This window comes from Sitophilus oryzae, unplaced genomic scaffold (assembly GCF_002938485.1).
Source record: "Sitophilus oryzae breed Bouriz unplaced genomic scaffold, Soryzae_2.0 scaffold_465_pilon_pilon, whole genome shotgun sequence".
NCBI lineage: Eukaryota > Metazoa > Arthropoda > Insecta > Coleoptera > Curculionidae > Sitophilus > Sitophilus oryzae.
In genome coordinates, this window is record NW_022147046.1 from 3,001,626 (window position 1) to 3,021,365 (window position 19,740).

Genomic DNA, 19,740 nt, shown 5'->3' on the forward strand with positions numbered 1-19,740 from the left:
ATTATAGAAAGATTAAAAAATTATAGAACTTTTTCAGAGACAAATCTCTTTCAAAACTTTTTTTTATAGATTTTTAAACTACACCATTCACAAATAATTCTTACTCAATATAAAAATACATTACAACTCACTGAAGGTCAACTGGCAGTAAGCGCCATTAAAATATCAAAATGTACGAGCCAACAAAGTGACGTCTAGGGACTGACCTCGCCAAAATTAGTATTATCATTCCCCAGCCGTCTTTGAAGCAGTTTTTTTCGATCGTATTAGTTTCATTGAGATACTACGTTACAAAATATCTTTTAGGTGTAATATTTAACAACTGATTTTTCAAACAAAATGATTATATACTGTACATTGTTCTTATTTTTTTCAGAGTCGAATACTAGAAGATGCCTCGATAATGTGCAATTCGTGGTCACCCAGACATAATGTGAGTTTAAATTAATTACTTTCTTATATTTGTTTTGTGTCATGAGGCATATTTTGCAAAGTTGTTATTTAATTTTGAACTTTCCATTTATTAGTAAGGTTTTTTTTATTTTTAGATTTATATGAATAATCTTGGTCCCCCCCCCTTGAAAATATCTTCATAATTAATACATAATATAAGCAAATAATAAGGAACAAACTACCTGTTATTTTTCATATAAAAAGACACTGGGTTGATTGTTCGTGCTTTCAGTAGAATGAAAATAGAAAAAAAGTTCTATATTATATTTCTATATCTATTCTCTGAATTACCAAGAGCTAAATCTGACATACATACATGTACATATACAAAGTGGTCCGAACTGTATTCCGGAAACTGCGACAGCACATTTTGCAGATAAAAATAAGTAAAAAAGTTCGTATTGTATGTCCAAAAAGGCTTAGTTTCGGAGATACAGGGTGTAGAAATTTCATTTTTATTTCGATTTTTTCCAAATAATTTCTGAAGTAACCTCCATATTTGGATGAAAATTGGTGTCTGGGAGTTTATTGACATGAGAAATTTGATTTTCATGTCAATATGACTCCTATTTGTAGAGGTTGCCACCTACATGTGTTTTAACTGTTTTGAAGTGTAATAACTTTTTGTCCGTACCTGCATAAAACTACTGAGTGAAAAAATTTCCGTGATTTTTTATGTAAAGAAAATGCCTCTTGGTAAAAATCTCTAGGAGCAACCATTCTCAAAATATTTAGAATGGAAATAGTCAATACATGTCATTATTGAGAAAAAAATAAACACTTTGAGTAGATAGTTATTTTGACAGAAACAATAAGTTCAGGAAATTTTTATTTTTTTAAATTAATCATAAATTTTTCTGCAAAAAAATGATGATAAAACAGTTCCTGTTGAATTTTTGGTATAAAAACATTTCAAATTTATGATTTCAGTCTAATAACTATTTAGTCAACATGTTTAATTTACGTCAATGATGACAGGTATTAATAAGTTCAATTCCATATATCTCGAGAGCCACTACTTGTAGTGATTTTTACCAAGAGACCTTTTTTACGTATAAAAAGTCGTAAATCTATATTTATTTACTCAATAGATTTATACAGGTACGGACGAAAAGTTACTACTCTTCAAAACAGTTAAAAATGTGGGGTCATGTGATCTTACCCTCCCTATTTACCAAGTCTGTGGTACGTCTAGAGATAGATTTTAGGTATGATCTGTGGTTAGGATTAACTAGGGTTATGTTTAGGTTAGAGAGAGAGAGAGAGATATTTTTGAGTGGTTCGATTGCTCCATGTCGCTCGGCGATCTCTCATGGCATTGTTCGATGTATAATAACTGAAGTAAGAATAAAGTTGTTAAATTGAGAAGTGTTTAGTTGAAGGTGTTGAATGGCCCCAGCGTTGAACACCCATAATGGTGACCCAGTACCCATAAAAAATATGTAGGTGGCGCCCTCTATAAGTAGGAGTCATATTGACATAAAAATGAAATTCCTCATGTCAAAAAACTTCCAGACACCAATTTTCATCCAAATATTGACGTTACTTAAGAAATTATTTAGAAAAAATCGAACTAAAAATGAAGTTTCTACACCCTGTATCTCCGACACTAAGCATTTTTTGACATACATTTAAACAAACTTTTTTACTTATTTTTATCTGCAGAATATGCTGCCGACGTTTCCGGAATACAGTTCGGACTACCCTGTATATTTCTTGCCATAATTTTTGCCTAATAGTCGTTTTGTGGTTAACTTTATTATAAGAATTTTTGATAAATATTCTGGACTAGTTATAGGTATTTTTTTGTAAATACTGTATTTCTCGAAGAAGTTTTTGGATTTTTTTAAATATTCAATCAAAAAACAACATCTTGATAATATGGCAACATAAGTAGTAGATTTCATTTAGAGGAACAAAAATTAATTTTCTAAATAAACTAACTCAGCTATTTTGATATTATGGTAAACCTTGTATACTTCAAACACTAGACAATTTACCATATGCCTAATAAAAAATAATTCTAGAAACAATAACCACTCCATTGATCGAATAACTTATTAATTTATGTACTTCACAGGTAGTACAAGCTCTCTCATATTCAACACAATTATAATGTTAAGATTTTTTTCTAAATCTGTTATTTTGTTTTGTATTATGTCAAACTACAATCTACATAAACTAACTTATAAGAACATGCATTACATAGAACTCATAAATAATTTATATGTTTGTACGTTGTAAATAAATCAGCCGCCTATAAGTAAAATCTTCATATAAGTAAAACCATTTTAAAAGAATATCAATAATCGATATATTACTGTATGGTGGATAAAAAAATATATAAAAAACTCGACATTTTAAGATATATTCTTCAGATTTCCGGAAATTTCCTTGACAGGCCAGTTTACTGAAGTTATCGCTCCTGAAACGTTAAAAGTTTTGACGCCCTTGACTTATGACGAGGCGTCAGTCTTACAGGCTGAAACCTACTTGTTCTTTCTGGAAAATGATAGCTGTTCAAATCGTAGAAAGGAAATGTTTCCTTATGTTGAAAATGCTACAGTTTTGTGTTAAAGTAGAGGATATTTTTGTTGAATTACACTGAATGTTAAAAGAAGGATTTTGAGTAAAAAAAGGTTTATTAATGTACTGATAGATATTTTTTAAATGTTAATTTACGTTTGGTAGTAAGCGATTTGTTTGCATAGTACAGCCTCTCAAATAGTACCGTTCAGATTCGGCGATAAACTGTAGATTCCCGTGTACTTATGAAACACTGATGACACACATCATAAGTACATGCGAGAGGTCGCCAACGCCCTCTATACAGGGTGGTCCGAACTGTATTCAGGAAACTTCGGCAGCATATTCTGCACATAAAAATAAGTAAAAAAGTTCGTATAAATGTATGTCCTAAAATGCTTATTTTCGGAGATACAGGGTGTAGAAGTTTCTTTATTATTTTGATTTTTTTCAAATAATTTCTGAAGTAACGTCAATATTTGGATAAAAATTGGTGCCTGGGAGTTTTTTGACATGAGAACTTTGATTTTAATGTCAATTATATATGATATAAGTTTGATATCCTACTACGGCCCTAACAACTATATGTGGGAACAAGGTCATATTTTGGAATTATTGCCCTGGCTTTTCAAATTGACTGAAAAATATATGTTTAATTTTTTAAATATAAACATAGCCATATATCCTAAACAACTTGACAATATTTTTATGAATTTGTAAATCAATCCATATTTACAGTAGCGGATTTTGTTCATAAAAGGACAAATTTGCTGACAACTAAATGTTGGGACAAGTATTTTTAAATAATAAATATCATCATAGGCGACTTTGCTATAAACGTCACAAATGTCGCAAACTGTTTACGCTTATGGTTTACATCAGCATTGACAGCTTGTGAGTGACGCGATACTTTGAGTAGTGAGATTTACTGTAAGTAATTTTAATTTTTTTTAATTTTCAATTTTGTAAATTTAATTCAAAGTAATGGTCCGTGGAATAGCTACAAATTAAAAACTACGCGAAATTATAATTCGTCAATACAGTAAAAAACATTTCCAAAAATTTCTGATGATTTAAGTATTCCAAAAACCACGGTCTTTAATATAATAAAAAGAATACGGCGAATCTGCCAATGTAGACGTTAGAGGTAAAAGTTTGGGAAGGCCAAAAGTTGTATCTCAGAGAGATTTACGAAATTTAGTAAAAATTTGCAAGTCTGCGAGACGAGAAGAAGTACTCTTCGCGAAGTAACAGTTAAATGGAATACTGTAACTGGTTTAAATATATCAAGAGAATGTTGCCGAAAATATATCGATAAATGCGGTCTGGGGTTTTACAAGGTAAACTTTATTGTGTGTGGATAATCAATTACCTGAAGATTATTGATACAAATTCTTATTTAGGCCAAAGAAAAACCGCTACTGACAGAAATTCAAAAGAAAAATCGCTACAATTGGGCAAAATCTAAATTATCGTGGACACAAAATGATTGGAATAAGGGCATATTTAGCGTTGAGTCTAAATTTGATGTTAGCGTTGGAGATCATCGAAAACGAATAATACAAAATAAAGCAGAAGCCTTTTATAAAGATTGCTTAAAGACGGTTGTTAAATTTCCTAAGGGGATTATGGTTTGGGGTTGCATGTCAGCAAGAGGTTTTGGCAAATTAAATTTTATAGATGACACTGTTAACGCCCAAAAATATCAACATATACTTGAGACCTCACTTTTGCCTAGTGCTCAAGAATTGTTTCCAAACGAAGACTATATTTTCCAACAAGGTGGAGCATCGTGCCATTCAGCAAAATCTGTTCTGTCCCACCCTGCAAGTAGTCCAGACTTCAATGTTATAGAAACTGTGTGGCATAAAATGAAGCAATATTTAAGAAACCACCCTCAACGAACAATTTTTGATTTGCGGACAAAACTGGAGGAAATTTGGGATAATTTTTCTTCTCAAATGTGCCAATCTTTGGTAAATACAGTGCCATTAAGAGTTCAGGCAGTTATTAAGACGAAAGCTGATGTAATTCCGTATTAAACAAATTTCTTGTTGTGCTGTCCCAATATATAGTTTGGCAAATTTGGCTTGATTTTGGCAAAATAAGCTATTATCAAAAGTGATTTGTTTGCAAAGTTATAAAAATATAGTAAAATTTTCTAGATCATATTGTAATGTTTGAATTTAGGATAATAAACAAAATAAATTGAGTCGTTTTAACAAATTACTAGTTTTATTGCCAAAAAGATCCTTGTCCCAACATATAGTTGTTAGGGCTCGTAATAGAGGGCGCCACCTACATATTTTTTAACTGGTTTGAAGAGTAATAACTTTTCGTCCGTACTTGTATTAAAGTACTTAGTAAAAAAATATACATTTACTACGTTTTTTACGTAAAAAAGGTGTCTTGGTAAAAATCGCTACGACTAATGGTTTTCGAGATATTTGGAATCGAAATTATCAATACCTGTTATTGACATAAATTAAACATGTTGACTAACTAGTTATTAGACTGAAATCATAAATTTGAAATGTTTTTGTGCCAAAAGTTCAACAGAAACTGTTTTATCATCATTTATTGCAGAAAAAATTATGATGAATTTAAAAAAATAAAATTTTTCCAAATTTATTATTTCAGTGAAATAAGTATCTACTCAACACATGTTTATTCTTCGTCAATAATGACATGTAATATCTATTTCCATCCTAAATATCTTAAGAACGGTTGATATTTTTTACGTAAAAAGTCACAGAGATGTATATTTTTTTGCTCGGTAGTTTTATACAGGTACGGACAAAAAGTTATTATGCTTTAAAACAGTTAAAACACATGTAGGTGGCGCCCTCTACTAGTAGGAGTTATATTGACATCAATATCAAATTTCTCATATCAATAAAATACCAGACACCAATTTTCATCCAAATATTGACGTTACTTCAGAAATTAATTAGAAAAAATCGAAATAAAAATGAAACTTCTACACCCTGTATCTCTGAAAGTAAGCATTTTAGGACATACATTTATAGGCCAGTCGCCAAGTATTAAAAAATAACTTATGGCGGGAGCAAATCCGGACAAGCTAGAATAAATTTTATTTTGTTTAGTTTAGTGTAAGGAACCACGTGTTAAATTTGCACAACCCTCAAAGCCCGGATTTGGCAGCCATCTTGGAAAAAGTGGCTAAAATTCGGTTTATTTTTCATTATTTGTCAATAACTCGATTTCTATCAACTTTAGTGCAAAAAATGTACAGACTAAAATTAAAGAAGAGGAGAAACTCTATAAAAAACGTTCTATGTACTTTTTCCGTGTAACGACCCGTTTCCAAGTTATCTCTGTTTAAACACGCTAAATATATTCAAAGCAGTTATTATTTAGTCTATTCTAGGCAGTTTTTGTCTTTCCGAGAACCTTACTCTTTTTATTTCTCCACGCATTTAGTGGCTGCGACACCATATCCGCATTATACAGGCAAAAAAAAATGAAATTCGTTAAAGTTTTACAGAAAGAAAAAGAATTATTACAGACAGCTGCACAAACTTTCAAAGACCCAAACGCATTCCCGCAGAAGGTATAGAAAAAGCTGGAGAACGATTTCTTCTACATCTATATGGATCCAAAAAATGCGACTCATTAGATAAGTACAGATATCAGTGTTTCGTAAAACCTATTACCAAAAGCTTACCAAACCTAGCATCATTACCACCGACCAAAGACGCAGCTCGCTTGCACTCCTTCCGTACGTACAGCAATGGTATGGGAATGAAAAATCACCTCTGGATTGGGGATGGAAAAATTCAAAGAATGGGTTGATGCCCATTGCTACTTCCCAAGATGCAGCTCCCCAAGAATTATTAAATCTGAGTTCATGTAAATGTGCCAAAGGTTGTAATACATCTTGTAGTTTCCGCAAAGCAGGTTTGCGTTGCTCGGTAATGTGTGCACTTTGTCAGGGCAAATCCTGTTCGATTAGTTTGGAGGTGGCAAAATTAGACGAAGATGAGTACGAGGACAATTTTCCTCTCGATAAAGATCAACGAAAAGAATATTCTGCACCTTATGAACCAGATCCGGAATATGATACAGATGTGGAAGACATTCAGAAAGATTATATTGAATAGCCAGTAGCATAATAAAAAACGAAAGAACTTTAATGAACCTTCCACCTCAAAAGAAACCTAAGTTGACGACATGTGGATTAGGCCTATTTTACTTTACCTCAAGGCAGCTCCTTGAGAGGTAAGGCGGTTAAACTTGATTTTCCACCAGTCGCGCAACAATAAAAATTTAGTCCGTTACTGCGGTCATAATGCAAATTGCGTTCTTCCATTATGACCGCGACAGCAGGCTACTGCCAACCAGTAGCAAACAAGTTTTTAGGCTTTATGTATCAGGGGGTGCCGCTGAAGGTGGTGTGGAAACAAATACAGTTAACCCCGGATATATTGAACACGTACATAAAATTAAACTTTAATTTTGTTTTCGTAAAATTCGATACTTTTGGTAGTCGCACGAAAAAAAACCATACAACGTTTATTATAGAGTTTTTCCTCTTCTTTAGTTTTGGCCTCCACATATTTTGCACTAAAGTTGATAGAAATTGAGTTATTGACAAATAATGAAAAATAAACCGAATTTTAGCCAATTTTTCCAAGATGGCGGCCAAAACCGGGCTTTACGGGGAATGCAAATTTAATACGTGCTTCTCGACACCAAAATAAACAAAATAAAACTTATTCCAGCTTGTCCGGATTGCACTTATGCACGCATGCACTTGCCGACTGGCCTATGATACGAACTTTTCTACTTATTTTTATCTGCAAAATATGCTGTTGAAGTTTCCGGAATACAGTTCGGACCACCCTGTCGAGCAAGATACTGAAAGAAGTAAACGACTAAGTAAAGTTAAATATGATATTCTGTTACACAGAGTCCGACAATAGTGCGTCGGGCATCTCTAGCTCCTAGAATAAAGAACTTGGGAATTTTGTTTAAGAATAATAAATAATATTAAACCTAAAATATGTACAAAGATGTATTTCAGGAAAATATTTTAACTTCTTTAGGGTGGCTCAAAAAAGTGTGAGTGGATCGGGATGATTTTTTTTAAATATAATACCCTGTATATTACTGCATTTTTGGCCTCCTATCGGATCACTTTACATAATCCTAAGATATGAATAAATATATTTCGCTAGTTTTAGAGATATTAATAAATAAATAAAAAAATTATATTTTTCAACCTTCATTAAAAAAAATATTGCAAATACAAGAACTGTCCTGAAATCAAAACTATGTTAGGTATTAACTTTAGATGGTATATACTTAACTTTGCTATAAATACCGTAATCTTAAATCATAGAGGATGTTCAAAATTCTACGCCAAACTTTCTAAAATATTAAATAATTTTTCTTTGCTTTTTTTAAATGGAACACCTTGTATATTATTTTTTTATTAGATGGAGAATGAAAAAATGAACATTTTTTGTATTTAAAGTATTTCAAAATTTTTAATGGTTTTGTAGATACACGCAGTATTATTTCATTTGCCTCTCTCAACGGTAAAATACGAGAGAAAAATCATTGGGTGGCTTTGATAAAAATTTACTACGGAAAATGCCATGTGAAATATAAAACTGCGAAACTGTTAAAAATTTTGAAATACTCTAAATACAAAAAATGTTCATTTTTTAATTCTCCATCTATTGAAAAAATAATATACAGGGTGTCCCATTTAAAAAAAACGAAGAAAAATGATTTTATATTTTAGAAAGTTTGGCGTAAAATTTTTGAACATCCTGTATGATATAAGATTACCATATTTATAGCAAAGGAAGTATAGACCATCTAAAGTAAATATCTAATATAGTTTTGATTTCAGGACAGTTCTTGTATTTTTAATATTTTTTTAAGAAAGGCGTGCATATCACTGGAATATTTTTCAAAAAAAAAATGTGAACCATTGACTCTTTTTCCTTTGGTTGCAAAATTGTGTAGGCCGTTTAATGCCAATTAAAAGTTGTGTCTTAGTATAATGTCGATTTCGATCCCCTTGATGAGATAAACGCAATTTTATTAATCACAATTTATAAAACTAAAATAAATAAATAATTTATTTTATCTAATTAATTATTAAATATTATTATAATAATACCTCCCGTAATGTTTTAAAATAAATGAAAATTTTGCTTCTTAATATGAATAAAAAACCAATCAAGATACCAGAATGTAATAGTGTATTATTTTTAATATAAAACAAGCGATTTGATTTTTATTTATTTGATATATGGATACTGTTTACAATTATTATATTGTTCTCTTTTTCGTATTTGTGTATAATTTATATCATTTCATATTTACTTGTTCCGTATTATGTCATATTAAGCTAAAATTTCTGTTTTTGTACTAAATTATCTACAATCTGGCTTATTTCAAAAATCCGATAATTCGTAATTAATCAGAAATCCCTTGGAACTAGGTATTTTCGAAATTATACAAAGTTTTTTGATTATGCATTTGTGTATTAGTCTAAAAAATCAAGCGTTCTACGTGTAAAACAATAATAAACATAAAATAAATTAATTAATAGCGGTATAATGAACCTTTAAAACCCAAAAATCTCTTTTAATAATAAATAAACTTGTGAAAAATTAATTTATAGTAACAGCACGACCAATTAGTTGTCTCATTAATCAAAATTTTAGATCGTAACGGTATTTACAGGCGACAGTTTAATAATATATTATCTCCAAAAAAAATGTCATTTATATTTGATCGTTTTATACCGATAAACGGCACTTGTTTAAAAATGGGTCTTTGATGTTTAAAAATAGTGGTTTTTATTTAGTATTGATGTAAAATTCTGTGTAAAATGTACATCATGTTCACTGTTTATCATAAGTAAATAGCTTCAAGTAGTTGATCCAAAAAAAACACAAAGGAATATTATTAAAAGTAATTATTCTGTGTGAATTAAATCAAGACAAATATAACATGTATTTTTAAAAAAAGTATACTTTATGAATGATCTATCTAGAAGTCAATATACTAGGAACAACGGTTAAGCCACGTCAAAACATCGGCAACCGATAGATCACCGAAGTTAAGCGACGTGAGACGATGCGAGTGGATAAACGGGTGACCGTCTAGAAACTCTGTCGTGCTGTTCTTCCATGGCAAGAGTATAAAATCTATTGATACACAAACTCTCATGCTACCAAATATACCATCACTCACATATGCCACCAAAAGATATGCCACTCAGAAGAAGGCTTAACACTTACCAGAGAAGCAAATAACGTGAAAGGAATTAGACATGAACGGAACACAATATATTGTAAAAATACTTTACTGCAAAAATATGAAGAATATATTTAATAATTAATTTTAGGTTGTCATAACTTATAAATATATGATTCGCCGTTTATTCTTTATTCGAGAAAGTCGATAATAAAAACAACTATGTTAATCATATATTCAGAGTCCATCCTGCGTAAACTGTGTTTTTTTAAACTGGTTTTTATTACTTATATTGGTTTCTTCCATAGCAGGAATCTCAAAGATAAATACGATTGGCCTTCATATATCCAGCAGAACAATATGTCGTTTTTTAACCTTGAATATATTATTGTATAAGCTAAATGTTAATAGATTTTGCAGTACAGTAGTATATTTCGACACCAGAAACACGTCTAAGATTTTTTTCTCGAAAAAATAATTTTAAAAATTTGGAATTTAAAATAAAAATTGAATTTGTTTTAAACTTTCGTTATGTCTCTTGGTAAAAATTGCTGCGAGCAACCGTTCTCACGATATTTAGAATGGAAATAGTTAATACATTTCATTATTGACAAAAATAAACATGTTGAGTAGATAGTTATTGGACCGAAATTACAGTATTAGGACCTTTTTATTTTTTCAAATCAATCATAAATTTTTCTTCGAAACTTCAATTTCAAATATCTCGAGAACCATTACCAGTAGATTTTTACCAAGAGATCTTTTATACGTAGAAATCGTCGCAAATGTATATTTTTTACTGATTAGTTTTATACAGGTACGGAAAAAAAGTTATTACTCTTCAAACTAGTTAAAAAATATGCAGGTGGCGTCCTCTACAAGAAGGAGTCATATTAACATCAAAATCAAATTTCTCATATCAAGAAACTATACCAGACACCAATTTTCACCCAAATATTGACGTTACTTCAGAAATTATTTGGAAAAAATCGAAATAAAAATGAAACTTCTAAACCCTGTATCTCAGAAACTAAGCATTTTATAGGATATACATTTATACAAATTTTTTTATTTATTTTTATATGCATAACATGCTGCTGAAGTTTCCGGAATACAGTTCGGACCATCCTGTATATTTTTAATTAAGAAGTTATTAAGGCAAAATTATATACAATATATTTCCCAATTAGCATAGGAATGAGAAAAAACCACTGACCACGAAAAATTAACCACTATTTGGTTGAGTTTTACTTATACTTAACTTAATAAATTTCTTGTAGGGAATAAAGTGCGAGAAATCTAAAAATGAGGTCGTAAACTAATTAATAATAACCTAAAATTATGCCTTTGAAAAGTAGCAACGTTGGAGTTAGCTGGCATGGTTAAAATCTAGTTACTGATAACCTATTGAGGTCATTAAGATACAGGGACTTAAAGTAGGTCAAATATTACTTTATTAAAACCTCAAATTTGTCTCGGGTGTCTAAGGCATTGTTTGGTTTTCAAGTTAGGTTAAAATTTAGTTGTTAATAACTTTAAATTAGACTTTATTTGGAGGAGTTCAAATTAGGCTGAAAATTTAATTTATTTCGACCTCATAAGTCGCTATTATGCTTCAAAGGTAAACGTAACTTAGTTTTTTGACTTGGAAGAAAGTCAGACATACGGCAGGTTAAAAATTACATTTTTTAATTTCCTCGGGGTGATTTCCATTTAAAAAAGTTTTTGAGGGATTATTACGTCACAGCACATTACCTTGTTCCCACTGGTTGGGAACGAAAGAATATTTAATGCGTTTCTTTTTTATTACCGCCACAATCTTAAACGTGTCCATTATGTGCAATAAAATCAAAACAATCCTCTGTAATAACACTCACAATCCCAAAACACAAGACTTTTAAAAATAATAAGCAAAGAAAACTAATTTAGTTTTCTAGTTTAGGCCAGTTTGGTAAATGCATTGGCCAGCAAAAGTATAAAAATTTGACATGTCACGTGACTCTCAATAAAGATTCTCATTTTAGGACACATGATTACATTGTTCTTCTCTGTGATTACTGTGAAAATCGGATTGCTCGAAGATGTAATTACCGAACTTAGCAAAAAATATCATTGTCAACTGTCACTGTCACTCAAAGGAAATAAAAGATTTCTGTTTTACCGGCGATACTCCAATAATGTAGTCAAGACTTCGACCTAATAGCCCATTTTTTAACTTGCACCTCAAAGGATAAATACCTTAAGCAAGAAATTTTAACCTTTGAGGTTATTAATTTAAAAAAATCTTAACCTCATACAAAGAAAGCGGACTTTAAGGTTTAAAATTATAGAAAACCTAACTTCATAGACGAATAGTTAAAAACACCATTAGCGGCCATTTTCTTTTCCAATTTATTTTCAAAAAATATTTTTTTTGTGATATTGTTCTAAAGTATTGAGAAAAATAAACAGACGTGTTTATGAATAATACTATCTACAACAAGTTAAATTAACTAATTAAGAACTTTAAAAGTGTACCAAGGAAGTTAGCTGAAAAAATAGGTTAGAATCTTGAAAATAACGATTTATTCTAAAATTAATTGTTGAAAATACATAAAATTTTAATGGCGCATAATTTTTTAGGGCCTATCACATTTACATCTCACAGAAAATTTTTCTCCGCAGACATAATTATCTTGCGAATCCAGTAATCCACTTCTTACCAATAACTTATTTACATTTACTAGGAAGTGCATATATGTAGGTATTTCATCCATATTGGATTAATGTTCAAACGGCCATGCCAATTATTACATTTTTTTGTCTTCCTGGTTCATTATTGGGAAATTCATTTACGTACACATATTAAAAAGAAAAATACTTAACCTTATTCTTTCTCTTTCCTCTTTCTTTCCCATGTAAAATGTAGGTAGTATAAATTAGGACTATTTTTAGTAAAACTCACCTCTATTTACCATGTTATGACCTCATGTCGGTTATTTTTGACTTCATAGCCCATATTTCATACAAGACATCATAACCTGTTAACCTGTTTTTAACTTCCAAATTACTTTAGTTTTATTCCCCACTATGGGAATTTTAACGTCAATTCTTATAATTTCGATCAATTTCCAGTTGGTCATTAATAGTCCAGGTGGTTAATTTAACGTAATTTTAACTTCCAATGTTCGTTGAGTTGCCTTTAAATTTCGCAAAAAAGTTCAATTTTATTGGCATCACAATAAAAACGAAGAACTGTGTCTATGCGTTTCACGGTCTACGTAAAAGACAAATGAGGGTTGTACTCGTAACCTATAACTAAGTCCGCCGCCTGTAATAAATCTACCCGAGCGGCGCAGTACCGAACAGCGAAAGCGGCGACTAACGAGTTGGCAATGGAATTACCGCGATTATCACGTGTCACGACTGCCATAACTCTTCATCTGTTTCCAGGCCGACTAGATGCAAGTAATAAGACCGATTGTGGGACGTTTGTCTTAAGGGACAGGTTTGAGGAAGTTGTTCTATTGCGAAGTAATTTGTCAGTGCATGATGACCGTGTCTTTTATTTTCGGATATTAATCGTTTTGTTTTTACTAAGGGCATCATATAAATTCAATTTAAAATAAATTGGATCAATAAATAAGAAGAAATAAAGGTGTTAAAGGCACTTATTGGAGTTTATTTCTCTTTAATAAGTTTTCTGTTTTTATAGCATAATATATATTTAGACGTAGTTTAGGTTAAATCTAAAACCAACTAAATTAAACAACAATGTTTGTTTTTCTTTAAAGTTATCGTAATAGACAATCAATACTGACCACAAATAAAATGATGAAAAGTGTAATTGTTTATTCTGTATTGGAAGAACATTGTTTTTTTGTCGTTTTTTAATTTATCCTAAATGCATTTTTTAGGTTTTTTTTAATAAAGCTTCTTTCAGAACCTCGCAATTAGCGGAATAAATATGTGGTTACAATTAGTGTAGAAGATTGTTCCTTTAATTTCAATGTAAGCATTCAGAACGATAAAATTAGTGGTAGGTATTTTCAATTGGTAAAAAAAGTTCAAAAGTAACTTTTAACTTTTTCACTAATTATACTTCAAAATTTGCGAGAAATGTCATTTTGGGTTTTGATTATCTTATGTCAAGAGAAATTGTGGTTAGAAATCAAAAATTGATTGTTTTATAAGCTAAATATTAGGCTTTCTCTATGGTTACAACTGACTAATGCACGCTGTTGCTGTAGGATATTCTATTAATTTTAATTGTGTTTTTAAAATATTGTAAATGATGGTAAACAAAAAAGTATAAAGTGTAATTGAAATAATTTGTTCCACTAATTGCAAAGTTCTGCATGATGCTTTAGAGTAATATTTGAGACAAATATTAAAAAATTGTAATAATTAATTTCAGTAAAATAAAACACTAATTCACAATACACCAAAACACTTTACATTTTACACTGAGAGATTGCAGGTGAAAGAGATATGAGAGTGCTATGATAGATGCATATGAGACTGTTAAAATAAATAAATATAAAGATAATATAAACAGAGATAATGGTCTTTCCAGTTCTCTGTTCCCTATTACTTTTGGCTCGGTAATTAATTGTTACGCACAATTGGTTTTCACTCGCTTGGCTAATCTTGTCACGCTTAGTCGGTACTAACCAAGTACCTATATAAACGCTCATTTAGTGGATATTAGTTTAACTCTAATCATGTGCTGATGATGCTAATATGATTAGCAAAACTCGCACCAAAAAAAAACAATATTAAAAGTAAAATGCTGTTGTAATACCAAAGGTTCCAACCACCAACCGTAATTAATTTTAGGTTTTCATAACTTAACAATATACGATTCACCATTTACCTCTTTCTGAAAGCCGGCAATAAGAGCAACCATATTAAATTATATATTTAGACCAACCTGTATAACTGGTCAAACAGCTTGATGTAATTGTTTATTCTGTTTTTGAAGTGAAACTTCTTTACGCGCGATGGGAATAATAATTGAAGGCTGTGACACGGCCGGAACAGCCATGACACACGACATGGACGCGAAAAGAAAATTGGTAACGATTTTGAAGGGTCGTAACTCGGGTCCTCTGTGAGCTAGGGGGCTGAAACACGGAATGTAGATGGGGCTCGAAAAAAACCCATCTTTTCATGATATTTTGAAGACGTTTCGTGACGAAACCCGATCATTAATGAATCAAAGAAAAAAATATTCTTCTTCCTACTCTATATTAGGCAGATTGCCTGTTCATTCTTCACATCATGCCTACCATTTCAATCGATGCAGCAATGGTAAGGTTATCACACCATCTTTTTCTTAGCCTTCCTGTACTTCTTCCCAGTGGTGATTTGTCTCGAGCTGACCTTACTATTCTTCCTTCGTCCATTCGGCTTATATGCTCATTCCATTCGCGTCTTCTGCTCAATACCCATTTATTAGTGATATCCACCTTGCATGTCTGCCTTATGTTGTCGCTTCGTTCTCTGTCTAGCAGCGTTTTACCTGTGATTTTGCGGAGGATTTTCATTTCGCCTGTTTTCAACAATCTTTTTGTTTTTACCGTATCCGGTCTGGTTTCTGCTGTGTAGGTCATTATGGGTCTGACGACAGCCTTGTATATTCTTGACTTGACCTCGACACCTATGTATTTATTTTTCCATATGGTGTCGTTCAGACATTCAGCTACTCTCATTGCCTTTGTTGTTTATTGTCTTACTTCTGTTTCGATATGGCCATAACCGGATAACTCTATACCGAGATATTTAAACTTCATTTTCATCAAAGTCATCAAATAAAAATATCGTCCGATTTAAATGAAATTTGGTATGTCGATAGATTGGACCAAGGCCAACTTGACCGTGTCACTGTGACAGTTAGTTTTGACGTAAGATACGTCAAAAGTTGATGCTGTCCGATCGCGACCAAATTTGGTGCGTAGGCTATGTGAGCGACGCACAGAGGAATATTTGTAAAAATTAGGCGGTCAAATGTATTTTATTGAGTTTAATTTGGAATAATAGCAAGCTAATGTGAAATTTTGTAATTTACACGATTTGTATGGGTAAAAAATACAATATAAGAATAACAGAAAGAGGAAAATATGGAAATTTAATTATTAACTCTAAAAAAATACAAAATAATTATGAATTCCTAAAAACCTTGTCCATTTATAGTTAGATGATGATTCCCCGTCAGAAGAAAACGTATTAGATGGATCGTCATCGTCAGAGGGATCTTCTGTTGTTATCAAAGAACTGCATCAAAGTTACTAACTTTGATGCAGTTCGATGTCCTTTTGCATGCAATTGCATTTGAGTCGCGTGCAGTGGCGCATCTAGAGATTCAGTCCGGGAGGGGTAGTGGGTAATAGAAGTAAGCGAAGTACTATATAGGTTTAAATTAAATTTGCGCTTAAAGGCATTGTGACTGCAAACAAACAAACTAGGATTGTTCTTGATTGAAACTATATAATTGATATTATTAATATCTTTTGTGGCAAATTTAGTTTGTTCCACAAATAGCTTATTTATTCTCTCTGGGAGGGGTAATTACCCCCATTACCCCTCCCGTATATGCGCCCCTGGTCGCGTAGGTAAGTAACTTGGCATCTGTTTTAGTAAGAGCTTCCTTGGCCTTTCTTCTTTTACTTCTCTCACTCAATTCAAAAAACGACTTTTTAGGTGTTCCCATGTTTGGCACTGCTTTTGGCAAACAAAAAGACGTTTCAAGCCACGTAGCATTTTTTTGAGAAAATACTTTTTCTGAAAACTTGCTTTTGTTCATTTTTTTAAACTCAGCCCTAAATCTTGAAAATTTATGTTTTATTTCTTTTTTACTGTCATCCGAGAAATCATCGTAAGAAAGTAATAAGTTTTTGAAAAAACATAGTTTTTCTGTTAAATTTGGCAATTCTTTTTCGTTCATTATATATCAAATAATTGCTTTTTGGTGAATATCTTCACGCCAGATGGTCCTAAAATTAAATAACGAAATAAAAATTAACAAGTTTTATAATTGTGTGAATTTACATGATTAAAAAAAAAAATCTTGGAAAATCGGATATTATCGGGTCTAAACTTTTTAAATTCCTGTACTAGACACTACCATCTAGACAATTTAAAAAAAAATTAGGCGGGAAATACACGGAACTATAACAAAAACCTAGCTTTACTTAAAATTTAAAACGTCAAATCTTGTAAATTTACTTTTAGGAACAGTTACATCGAATATATTGGACAACATATTAATTATTTGTAGTATTTACCTGCTTCATCAATATCCATATTAACGTTTTCAAGAAAAGTAGCTACTACAAAAGGTATCGAACTTCAAACGTTGTCTTAATAACTCAAATAAATATGCTTGTTTTGTATTGTGGCATGGAAACAAAAATAAAAATTCCTTAAGGTGGAAAAAAAATATAATATATAGTGTATTCATATGTTCATATCTTCATATCTTAACAATAATATTGCTGTTCCTTAAAAAAGGTCACATTTGTCAAATCAAATTTTGGCCACCTAATTTTTTCAGATACCCTTCTGTGCGACGGTGCACAAGATCCCACCCTGCAAAGTTAGATACGACGTTTCGTTTACATCTTCATCAGGGTGAGACTAAGAATTTTGTATTAAAGAAAAATGTGGGTCGATTTTAGCATTATTGGGGACGGGCTACAGAATGACGCCGTCGACGTTTCGAACCGATGTCTCTAAAAGGAAGATATCATTAGGATTTTTCTTTATTATAGCTCGATTTGATATGTCGTGAATGCTGTCCTCAGACGGACAGACGGACAGACAGACAGACGGTAGAAAGAAGAATTTTCACTTCAAATAATATGCGCATATAGTGCACACACTCTTTTTTTTGTATTCACATATCACTTACACTGGTTTTATCTACACGGAGACAAATTATTCGGCTCGCGAGCTTCAAAATTCCTTTTAAATATTCATTCGACGTTTCTATGAAAAATTACCGGTATTACACATCAAGCTCGTGTCAAAATAATCAACAGGTGTTAACGTATCTTTAATAAATCAACTTCATTAATACTTACCGATTCATAATACACTTAATATGGATTTGTCTATGAATAAAATATCGCAGAAATATAGCATTATCATTCGGTGAAAGTGTTACTACTAATGGTCGTGTACATATTTAAAATGTACGGTCTAAAAAGGCAAATAAAAACGAATTTATGGAATTGCTCGGCTTTTATCTGTAAAATGGTTTATTTATACGATACTAGTGTTACAGAATAAATATTGTGTTTGATGTTGTGTATCGAGAAAAGTTTGTTTAAGGTAAATCTTTAGAAATAATGTTGGATAAAAAGATATTCTAACAGCATAGTGGTTATACAGGGTAGTACGAATTGTATTAGAGAAACTTCGGCAGCATATTCTACTGATAAAAATATGTAAAAAATTCCTATAAATGTCTGTCTTAATATTTTGGAGATACGGGGTACAGATGTTTAATTTTTATTTTAATTTTTTTTTCAAATAATTTCTGCAAATGTCAATATTCGTATGAAAATTGGTGTCTGGGTAATGTTTTACATAATTATAGAATTATAAATTTATATATTAGAATTATTATAAATTGGCAGAAATAAGAATTTCCCGAAATCTCATTCCGTAAAAGATTACTCTAATACAGTGCAGTTAAACATACCCCATTTAATAAAAACCAAACCAAACCAATTCATATACTCATATAGCTGTAGAGTAACACTATCTGTTTCCCTTTTCCACCAACCACAAATTTGACTGCCATTCTACGTGTTTATACTCGGATGGTGATAAGCACAATCAATTCAATTTTACAGAAATTAGTAGGGACGACAATGACAATTATCTCACAATTATTACTTATTTCTTTATTTCTTATTACGATATATCTTTGAAAAGCAATTTTGTTAGTCTTTTGATTTATTTATTTTTTTTTTATTTTCTAAATATTATATATAGGGTTGAATTTAAAATAACAAAGATTTGAGCAATTTTATAACAAACGGAATTAAATAATATTTCTGCTCTCTCTGTGTAATATCTAATCGGTTTATTGAGTCAGATCGAATATATCGACTTTCGTTAACTTATAATAAAAATTTCAACTTTGTTGTTTGCTTAATTCATCATTTTACCAATGCTTATTCACGATCATGCTTTTGTCAATTTTACACATGTTTTATGTTTTATCTCAAAAACTATTGGAGATAGGTTAGTATAATAGAAAAATTATGAGGTATAAAAGTCGAGTCAAGTCTCTGGAAGGGCTATGTATTGAGGAATTAGATTGTAATAAATTATCAGGTAAAAAACCATGTAATAATGATGCACTAAATGAATTAAGTAGAATGAGGAATATTCGGTAGGCATTTCCGTTAAATACTAAAAACTAGAAAATAAAAAATCGGTAAAATTTTTTTTAAGTTAAACGGTTTTATCTTATGTGCACTGAAAACTAGAAAATAATAATAACAATTAGGTATTTTGAACTTCTAT

The 19,740-nt window shown here is 31.1% G+C and overlaps 1 protein-coding gene across 1 annotated transcript in view; it reads left to right on the plus strand.

Moving 5' to 3' along the window:
• Positions 1–403: 403 nt before the first annotated feature.
• The window catches only part of LOC115885961 (inhibitory POU protein), a 73,544-nt gene continuing 54,207 nt past the window's right edge, over positions 404–19,740 (plus strand). Inside the window, exon 1 of the mRNA XM_030904995.1 lies at positions 404–433. Within this exon, the coding sequence (XP_030760855.1) occupies positions 404–433 (30 nt within the window). The remainder of the gene's footprint in view (positions 434–19,740) is intronic.